The 10666-nt window shown below is 47.7% G+C and overlaps 1 protein-coding gene across 15 annotated transcripts; it reads left to right on the forward strand.

Annotated features, from left to right (window-relative positions):
• The first annotated feature begins 221 nt into the window (after positions 1-221).
• Positions 222-3786, forward strand: LOC125531686 (uncharacterized). 15 transcript variants are annotated; one of them, XR_015602564.1, is made up of 5 exons: positions 222-675; positions 842-935; positions 1500-2146; positions 2229-2320; positions 2850-3786. XR_015602564.1 is itself a non-coding variant. In XM_087521473.1 (4 exons), the coding sequence occupies exons 1-4, from the start codon at positions 836-838 to the stop codon at positions 3481-3483; spliced, it is 324 nt and encodes a 107-aa protein (XP_087377599.1). In that variant the 3' UTR covers positions 3484-3786. The 15 variants fall into 15 exon arrangements, 1 of the variants encoding a protein (XP_087377599.1); XR_015602569.1 differs by having other exon boundaries at positions 3384-3786; XR_015602570.1 differs by having other exon boundaries at positions 3425-3786.
• Positions 3787-10666: the final 6880 nt, after the last annotated feature.

The following is a 10666-nucleotide window of genomic DNA, read 5'->3' on the forward strand; positions in this document are numbered from 1 at the left end:
TACCGGGGATCTTGTTACTGCCGCTAGAAGCACATAATGGCGGAAAAACTGCCGGCAGAGGTTAAGCAATAAGGGCACGTGCACTGCCAGCAATGATGTCTACATAGTAGGTCATTAAATATGCCGGGAGACTGAACTACGGCTCAGTATCTGCCGGGCCTGTCCGTGGCGCGAGCCCACATAATTTGGCCCAAAACGCGCGCGTTGGCGTGGGAGAGCGCGCGACAGACCAAATTTTTTCACCAAAAGAAAAAGGAATTACAGCCATGGGCCGCCACCCGACCTGTTCAGCCACAAATCGAACCTTTCCTCCTCCTCCTCCTCGACCGCCGCCGCCAGCGCCGCCGCCACCACCTCTGCCGTTGACCACGCCCTCCAAACGCCCCCACCCCCCGGGCTGATCTGTGCAACCCCATGGGGATCTATGGCGGTAGTGCTTGGATCTCGGCGTCGCCTCCCTCCAGACGCTTGTGGTGTGCGAGATGGAAGTCGCCTCCCTCCCTTCGACACCACTACCAGAACTGGTCGACGCCGCCGGTCGCGTCCCTCCTCCGCGGTGACGAGCATGGGCGGGTTCCCCACCATGGCTTCCTTGCCGCCAATGGCGAGCGCGGTGCCTCCTCTCCATGCTATGCTCACGCTCCGTAGATCCGTCCCAGTGGAAACTCGATGCAGGTGAGATTTTCCTTACCAAGGTTGTGAACCTCTCCTCCCGTGTTCGATTGAGAACTCACGGTGGGAGTTGTCCAGTTGTCCGTAGGAAGCCAGATTTCCCCTTCCACCGAGTTATACTAGGCTCAAGTCTTCCTTATTTTTTTTTCTTGCTACCAAATTGATGCAGGTTCTATCAGTGAAAGGATTGGAGACTAGTTCTAGTAGTTGTGGTTTGTTTGATGAATTTCTAGTGCCCATGATTTGCAAAGGGTTTCAGCCAGGTTAGTGTACGTGTAATGTCATATTTCATTTTGTTATCTTAATATGCAAGTATATGTGCTATGATTTGTAAAATTTCATTTGCTTGTATCCACCCTTTTTAGGTACATGGATCGGTCTTTATTTATTAAGGTTCAGACATTGCACAACTGAATACTATATAAATACAGCGCTCTATAAAGTTTTTGGTGCCTGCATCTAGAAGAGCTAAATTTGTAGACATGAATGTGGATTTGATATTAAAATTTGCTCTAGAAAAGTAGCTACTTTTCCTGCCCTGATTTATCATCTAGCTAAATGTTTCATAGCAGTTCAGTGTTGAGGTAACACATTTTTTTCCTGCTGGTAGTTGGTAACAAAATACTTCTATACTAATTTCTCAAATGTAGGATTAAACATATAATAAGTTTTGCGACATTTTCTTTAGCCTATGCCTCACTCTTATTAGACAATAGTACTAGCAGTTAAGGTACCGCTGTCATCTTTTTATTAGATAGCACTGTTCCTTAGTGCCAAAGCATTGTTTTCTTGTTAATATCACTCACAATTGCCTGCTACTGTTTCAGTACTGGCGTCTAGCAACCTTGAAGCCCACAGTTGACCTGCCTCCTAATTTGTATGATGAGAAAATGTGTAGATTGTGTGTGTAAATCGGAGATGCCTTGGGTTATGCCCTCGGAGAAGATGGATTGGTAAGAGTTTGTAATGCTGTTTCACAAGAGTTGATTTCTATATGTGTTGCAGAATGTGTTGTTCGAGTAAGAGGATTTAAGTTTCGCGTGCTAGCCACTCTGACCTATGAAGATGGATTGGTAGTTTTTTTGTTAACTAAACAATATGCCATCAGTATTTATGCCTTTTATGGGTAAGTGATTCCTGCAATTACTTACTGTATTTCGTATACTCACCAAGACCTGAGTAGGGCAGGTGATCTTCTTTTGTCCATTTTCTAATTATTCACGCAAAAGTTGTTGGAGGCCAGAGAGAACATTGCAAGCTCATTTGGTTCAATCTCCCTCTGTTTTCCTGACTGAATTAGGTCTTGGTGAACGAGGTGGAGGTGATCGAAGAGACAATATGCTTATAAATCATCTTCACATCGGGTATATTTTTCTCGGCTATGGGTGTACATGATATGTTTGCCAAAACACTTGCAAATTATGGCACACTTACTGGTGAGAGATCCATATGCCTGATGCCTGAAGTGGAAAATGTACAAATTTTAGTTCTTTTTTCATTGTTTTGAGGTTTTAACCTGACCAGTGACATGTCTATGTTTTTTACAATGTTGCAAGATGTCCTATAAGGCTATTAAGGCAGATGATCTTCTTTTCTCCATTGTCCAATATTGAAGCTTTTGTTGCCCATCAGCATACACCTCATCCAGGTTCATTTCCTATATACTGGTTAGATACTGCTTCATAGTTGCTCTAGGTGTACTTTGATTAGCGTCATCTACTTGTCCCATCATTGACAAGGTTATATGATTGCGAGAGATTAATAACTTTTGTGATACGCATTCATTTATTAACTAAATCATCAACTTGCTCAATAATACTTTTGGGTACTCGTGTGGTGTTTATGGCTGATGAAATACGCTTTGTTTAATAGGACTGGAGACATTTCTGATGCTTAGGTCAAAACACCGGACCTATTCTTATTTGTTTGTAAACTCAGTCCAGTAATACAAGTTAGCATTTTGTCTTGATTGTTCTTGGAATTAAAAAGGAAACCTTCTTGTTGTTCGTTCTACACCACTAATCTGTTTAGCCATCCTTGAGAAAGGCTCGACGGTTGGACGTGAAAACTATATTTGTTCTCCTTTTGCTTCTCTGGTTTAGTTTTAAATTTAATCTGGGTTGGTTGTTTGCAATTGAAAAAATGTTTGTTTCATGGCTTCCTGTAAATGTTGTTAGGCACTGTAGAAGCAGAAATTTAGAAGGGAATCACATTACAGAAGAAGGTTCACAGGAATGGAGCATCACTCCTTAGCACGTCTACAGAAACAATGGGGGTTCGTATGTACAATTGTGCATATAGCTTAGGTGAAGCGATTTCTGATTTGCGAAACTCTCTTTATGTTAAGATAAAGGGAAGAACTATATAATGCTAAATTTTCAATTACTCCTATAACTATTGAATCAAATCAAATCTGTTTTTATTCTTGTGTTTGCCTGCTATGAAAAATGAGGTTGGGTGCTAGTGTGTAAATAGGCAGAGTGATTCCAGATTTGTAACACTCTCCTTGTGTTAAGTTGAAGCAATACAATGATCCAATTTACATTATACAAATTTATTTTTATTCTCATGATCATGAATATTGCAGTATTTTTTGTGTGTAATGAAGAGTGATTGCTTCCTTGTGGATCACGTGCTGAAGTACCCCTTTAGACCATTTTTATTTATCTTTAGACTAATTTAACATGTGTTATCTTTCTGGGAATATAAAGTCTATTTGCAGATGATAAGTCTTATGATTGTGCGCCTGCAGCTCCTTCTATAGGCCTTAAAGTACCTGACACGCAGTTATTATGGGCCAATGATAATTGAACTCCACATTGCTTCTGTTCTACTTACTTCGCCTTTGTTTCGTTCTTGCGCCAGCGGCGCAAAGGGTGGAATCTAGTGTACAAAAGAGTGAACATGTAATTTGTCTTCCTGGACATGGTTGCAGCCATGCGATGTGCTTAACCATTTGTGTAGCTCAGTTTGAAGATATAAAATATTATTTTCTTATGTAAAATTTGTGTACCCTTGTAGCTGAATGCTACTGAACACATGTATGGACGATGAAGTACTGAATTATTAGTCTATGAATGTTTCTAAACTTTTAAGGTTTTGGACGAGGCTGTATGTAACTTTGATTTAAGTGTATATACAAGTTGTGACATTTGTCCAAATCAGCTGACATAGATAATGGATACTAAACTAGAGATATGTTGAACAGTTTGCAAGTGAACAACGTGATGGCATATTAACTGCCGGGTAGACATGTTTGTGCCGGCAGTCCACAGCCAGTAACAGTATTTCACGTGTCACCACCAATCTGCCAGGTGAAAACTAACTGCCGAGAAATGCAAGCGCCAGGGCAGAGAAACTGCCGGGAATAGTTTATCTGCCGGGAGAAGTAATCCCCGGCAGTTTTTCTGCCACCTTAATGACTTAATGACTTTCTCCCGGCAGATTGTGTGCCATTGCATCAGTGTTGTGGTGTAGTGATGTTTAATGGGCTTTATTGTATACTTTTATATTATTTTTGGGACTAACCTACTAATCGAAGGCCCAGTGCAAATTGCTGTTTTTTTTGCCTATTTCAGTGTTTTGCAGAAAAGGAATATCAAACGGAATCCAAACGGAATGAAACCTTCGGGAGAGTTATTTTTGAAACAAATGCGATCCAGTAAACTTGGAGTAGACATCAAGAAAGGAGCGAGGAGGCCACGAGGTAGGGAGGTGCGCCCCCACCCTCGTGGGCCCCTCATAGCTCCACCGACCTACTTCTTCCTCCTATATATATCCATATACCCCAAAAATATCGACGAGCACCACGAAACCCTATTTCCACCACCGCAACCTTCTGTACCCAAGAGATCCCATCTTGGGGCCTTTTCCGAAGCTTCGCCATAGGGGGAATCGATCACGGAGGGCTTCTACATCAACACCATAGCCTCTCTGATGATGTGTGGGTTGTTTACCACAGACCTTCGGGTCCATAGTTATTAGCTAGATGGCTTCTTTTCTCTCTTTGGATCTCAATACAAAGTTCTCCTCGATCTTCTTGGAGATCTATTCAATGTAACTGAGGGAGTCCTGGATTAGGGGGTCTCCGGACAGCCGAACTATATCCTTTGGCCGGACTGTTGGACTATGAAGATACAAGATTGAAGACTTCGTCTCGTGTCCGGATAGGACTCTACTTGGCGTGGAAGGCAAGCTAGGCAATACGGATATGTATATCTCCTTGTAACCGACCTTGTGTAACCCTAGCCCTTTCCGGTGTCTATATAAACCGGAGGGTTTTAGTCTGTAGGACAACATACAATCATACCATAGGCTAGCTTCTAGGGTTTAGCCTCTCTGATCTCGTGGTAGATCAACTCTTGTAATACTCATATCATCAAGAATAAATCAAGCAGAACGTAGGGTTTTACCTCCATCAAGAGGGCCCGAACCTGGGTAAAACATCGTGTCCCCTGCCTCCTGTTACCATCTGCCTTAGACACATAGTTCGGGACCCCCTACCCGAGATCCGCCGGTTTTGACACCGACATTGGTGCTTTCATTGAGAGTTCCTCTGTGTCGTCGCTGTTAGGCTTGATGGCTCCTACGATCATCGATAGCGATGCAGTCCAGGGTGAGACTTTTCTCCCCGGACAGATCTTTGTGTTCGGTGGCTTCGCACTGCGGGCCAACTCGCTTGGCCATCTGGAGCAGATCGAAAGTTACGCCCCTGGCCACCAGGTCAGGTTTGGAAGCTTAAACTACATGGCCGATATCCGCGGAGACTTGATCTTCGACGGATTCGAGCCCCTGCCTTGTGCGCCACGCGGTCACGATGAGTACGATTTAGCTCTACCACCGGACCGTATTCAGGAGATCGCACCGGCAGCCGCTCCGACCCTCAATTCGGAGCCAGTTTCGCCATCCGAGGACGGGTGGATAGACCCCATCACGGAGGCCGTACCCTCTGCGGTGATCGAGCCGAATATCGACCTTACCCTTCACGAGAGCCGTGTTGCCAAATTGCCGGATCCTTCTCCGGCCACGGACTCCGAACCGCCTGCGCCCGTTCGTGTCGAATCTGATTGGGCGCTGATCATGGAGTTTACCTCCGCGGATATTTTTCAGCACTCGCCCTTTGGCGACATACTGAACTCATTAAGGTCTCTCTCCTTGTCAGGAGAGGCCTGGCCGAACTACATCCGGCAGGATTGGGATGCAGATGACTTAACCGACATGCTCGACTTCGACTCCGAAGACATCGACGGTATGGACGACGATGCAGTAGGCGAAGAGGAACCACTGCCCACAGGGCACTGGACAACCACCTCACCATACGATATATACATGGTGGACACACCTAAAGAAGGCAATGGCGACGAGACGACGGAGGATGACCCCTCCAAGAAGCAACCCAAGCGCCGGCGTCAGCGGCGCCGCTCTAAGTCCCGCCAAGGCAAATGTGGTGATACCGGCACAGGAGATAATAGCACTCCGGACAGTGCCGAAGACAACAACAAACCCCTCTAGCAAGATTTAGAGCAGGAGGATGGAGGAGCCAGCCCTCCTGAGAGAGCGGTAGATGGAGAGGCGGAGGATGATAATTACATGCCCCCTCCGAAGACGAGGCAAGCCTCGGCGATGACGAATTCGCCGTGCCAGAGGATCCCGTCGAACAAGAGCGCTTCAAGCGCCGGCTTATAGCCACGGCAAATAGCCTTAAGAAAAAGCAGCAGCAGCTTCAAAGCTGATCAAGATTTGCTAGCTGATAGATGGACTGAAGTCCTGGCGGCCGAAGAGTATAAACTCGAACGCCCCTCCAAGAGTTACCCAAAATGCAGGTTGCTACCCCGACTGGAGGAGGAAGTACTAAAACCTACATCCCCGGCGTATGACGTGGCTGATCGGCCACCTCGTGGCCGCGTGTGACGCCCGGATAATTAAGCTACAGTAAACCTTTGCTAATGATGCCACGTCACCTCGGTTGCTGTTGATAAAATCACTCTAGTTCAAAACGATTCAAATTCAAATTTAAAATATAGGCAAACAACAAAAGTTTTCAAACCATGAAACCAAAATGTTCAAGGTGGGTCAGATAAATCATGTGTAAATGCGATGAAGAAACCAAACCTTGATAAATTGTTTAAGGGCTCTAAACTAATTAAAACCATAGTGAAAACAATTGAACAAATACCTTTTGGATTTTTAAAAAAATATTAAAAATATTTTATTGTGGGTTAAGAATTGATGTGACAGCAGTTTGTTTATAAATACTAAATTAGGTACTAGTGGTGATTTTTGTAAAAACTAAAAATTAAAAGAAACTAGAAATAAAACAGAAAAGAAAATAAGAAAAAGAATCAAAACAAAAACAGAACTAACACACACAAAAAAGAAGAGGAAAGAACCCCCCCCGGCTCCGGCCCAACAGCCCCCGACTCAACTGGGACAAGTCCTGGCCAGGCCGGCCCACCCCCCATGGCTCCTTAACCCGACTCCCCTCAGAGTCAACCCTAGCACCACTCCCACTCCTCCCCGCCGCCCCCACGATCTGGATCGGGCTCGACCCCGATCCCGTCGCCCCCATCCCACGATCCCCACTCTCCCTCTCGTTTCCCCACTCTCTCCCCTCATTCTGGATCGGGGGCGCTTCCCCCTCGACCCCGGCGCCCGCGTCGACCGCCATCGCCGACCCCATCGCTGATCCCCGACGACGGCGCCTCACGACCCACCTCGCCGGAGAACCCCCTCGCCCGACGACTCGTCCTCCTCCCCGGACCCCTCCCACTCGGCTGGTTCTGGATCGGGGAGGGGCTCAATCCCGCACCACCCGTCGCCGCCGTGCTCGGCCACAACGTCGGCGCCGCTCCACCGCCCCTCCCTCGCCGGACCGTCCTCGTCTTCCTCCTCAACGGCCGTCAACGAACCTCGTCACCCTCGCTTCCCTCCATCGCCGGTGAGGCCCCGGCCTCCTCCTCCTTCTCTCTACCCCCGCTTGACCCGTGCGTGCTCGTCATGCGCCCGCTGCGTTCCCCCGCTACCGTTGCCTCCTCGGCGCGCGCTCACCATTGCCCCATCGAGCCGGCTTCCTTCTCCTCCTTCGGCTGCTCAGCGCTGCTACTCACCGCGCCCGTCCACTCCTCCACGCGACCCTGCCGCCCCTGCGTCTGCGCTCCGCTCGCCGCTCGCTGCCGGCGCTGCGTGCCCGCCTATACTGCTGCTGTTTCTGTCGCCGCCGCCCATAGCCTCGCCCGCCTGCGTGCTGCCCGCGCCCAGCCATTCCCCCCTGCGTTCACCCGCTCGTCCCGCTCCCCCTCGCGTCGCTCGCCCGCGGCCTCCTCGCAGGCCGCCGTCCCAGCCCGCTTTCGGCCGACTGTGGCCGCACCGCCGTGGCCACCGGCACCCGCATCGCCCAACCGGGTGCTCCCCCATTGACCAGCGCCCGTTCGGGCCGCGCCCGCCAGACCCGCTAAAGGCCACAGGGACCTATGACAGCTGGGCCCCGCGCCCCAGAACGTTTTTAAAAAATAAAAAAATAGAATTAAAAAAATTAAAAAAATAATAATAATAGAAATAAATTTAGTTAATTATTTATTTAATTAACTAATTTGATTAAGTTAATTAATCCTGTTTAACTAAACTAATTAAATGGGTTAACCTAATCTAGTAATCAAGCTAATTAACACTGATTAGTTAGTGTGAGCCTATGACGAATGGGACCCACACGTCAATTTGACCTAGTCCACCTTTGACCCTGCTGACTTCATGATGACATCATGCTGACATAATAATAGCTTTTTCTAATTAAATTAATAAGATAATTCCAATAATGATTAAATCTTTATAAATTAATATAAAATAATCCGTAGTTCAGATGAAAATACTTTGTACATGAAAGTTGCTCAGAACGACGAGACGAATCCGGATACGCAGCCCGTTCGTCCGCCACACATCCCTAGCATAGCGAACACGCAACTTTCCCCCTCCGATTCATTTGTCCGAAAACGTGAAACACCGGGGATATTTTCCCGGATGTTTCTCCCCATTCACCGGTATCACCTCGTACCACGTTAGGGCACCCCTATCACCGCAACTTGTCTTGTCATGCATTGCTATGCATCTGTTTGCATTATATTCATTGTTTCTTCCCCCTCTTTTCTCCGGTAGACTACGAGGCTGACGCCGCTGCTGGTGCCCCGATTGACTACGCTGTTGACGACCCCTCTCTCTTGCCAGTGCAACCAGGCAAGCCCCCCTTGATCACCAGATATCGCCTATTCTTCTCTATACTACTTGCATTAGAGTAGTGTAGCATGTTACTGCTTTCGTTAATCCTATCCTGATGCATAGCCTATCATTATTGCTAAAGTTGTTGATACCTTTACCTGCTATCCTAATGTTTAGTATAGGATGCTAGTGTTCCATCAGTGGCCCTACACTCTTGTCCATCTGCCATGCTATACTACTAGGCCGAGATCACTTCGGGAGGTGATCACGGGTATATACTATATACTTTACACTGTTACATTACCTGTGGTACTGTTCGGAGTTGGGGGCTGAAGGGGCAGGTGGCTCCATCCCGGTAGAGGTGGGCCTGGGTTCCCGATGGCCCCCGACGGTTACTTTGTGGTAGAACGACAAGGCAGGTTGAGACCACCTAGGAGAGAGGTGGGCCTGGCCCTGGTCGGCGTTCGCGGATACTTAACACGTTTAACGAGATCTTGGTACTTGATCTGAGTATGGCCACTGGCCTATATGCACTAACCATCTACGCGGGGACAGTTATGGGCACCCGACGTCGTGGTATCAGCCGAAGCCTTCATGACGTCAGCAACTGAGCGGCGCGCGCCGAATTGGAACGTAAGCCTGCTCTTGTATTAAGGGGGCTAGTTCTACTTCCGGCCGCCCTCGCAACGTGCAGGTGTGCAATGGGCGATGGGCCCAGACCCCTGCGCCATAGGATTTAGACCGGCGTGCTGACCTCTCTATTGTGCCTAGGTAGGGCTGCGACGTGTTGATCTTCCGAGGCCGGGCATGACCCAGGAAAGTGTGTCCGGCCAAATGGGATCGAGCGTGTTGGGTTATGTGGTGCACCCCTGCAGGGAAGTTAATCTATTCGAATAGCTATGATCTTCGGTAACATGACGACTTGGAGTTGTACCTTGACCTTATGACAACTAGAACCTGATACTTAATAAAGCACACCCTTCCAAGTGCCAGATACAACCGGTGATCTCTCTCTCACAGGGCGACGAGGGGAGGATCACCGGTTAGGTTTATGCTATGCGATGCTACTTGGAGGACTTCAGTCTACCCTCTTCTACATGCTGCAAGACGGAGGCTGCCAGAAGCGTAGACTTCGACAGGATTAGTTATCCCCCTCTTATTCTGGCATTCTGTAGTTCAGTCCACTGATATGGCCCTTTACACATATACCCATGCATATGTAGTATAGATCCTTGCTTGCGAGTACTTTGGATGAGTACTCACGGTTGCTTTTCTCCCTCTTTTCCCCCTTTCCATTCTACTTGGTTGTCGCAACCAGATGTTGGAGCCCAGGATCCAGACGCCACCATTGAAGACGGCTACTACTACACTGGAGGTGCCTACTACTATGTGCAGCCTGCTGACAACGACCAGGAGTAGTTTAGGAGGATCCCAGTCAGGAGGCCTGCGCCTCTTTCGATCTATATCCCAGTTTGTGCTAGCCTTCTTGAGGCAAACTTGTTTAACTTATGTCTGTACTCAGATATTGTTGCTTCCGCTGACTCGTCTATGACCGAGCTCTGGTATTCGAGCCCTCGAGGCCCCTGGCTTGTAATATGATGCTTATATGACTTATTTTATTTGTAGAGTTGTGTTGTGATATCTTCCCGTGAGTCCCTGACCTTGATCGTACACGTTTGCGTGTATGATTAGTGTACGGTCAAATCGGGGGCGTCACAAGTTGGTATCGTCGACTGCCTGTAGGAATCCCCCTTCCACACTCCTTGGTCGAAGTCGAGTCTAGACA

Source organism: Triticum urartu, chromosome 5A, assembly GCF_056163025.1.
Source record: "Triticum urartu cultivar PI428250 chromosome 5A, HENAU_Tu73, whole genome shotgun sequence".
Taxonomy (NCBI): domain Eukaryota; kingdom Viridiplantae; phylum Streptophyta; class Magnoliopsida; order Poales; family Poaceae; genus Triticum; species Triticum urartu.

Excerpts from the sequence above, each read along its gene's own strand:
- LOC125531686 (XM_087521473.1), top strand. The coding sequence starts at position 836 with ATGCAGGTTCTATCAGTGAAAGGATTGGAGACTAGTTCTAGTAGTTGT. Across the intron at positions 2,037-2,219 it reads ATAAATCATCTTCACATCGG|TGTTGCAAGATGTCCTATAA; the intron begins GTATATTTTTCT and ends TGTTTTTTACAA. Across the intron at positions 2,321-3,424 it reads TCAGCATACACCTCATCCAG|CTCCTTCTATAGGCCTTAAA; the intron begins GTTCATTTCCTA and ends GTGCGCCTGCAG.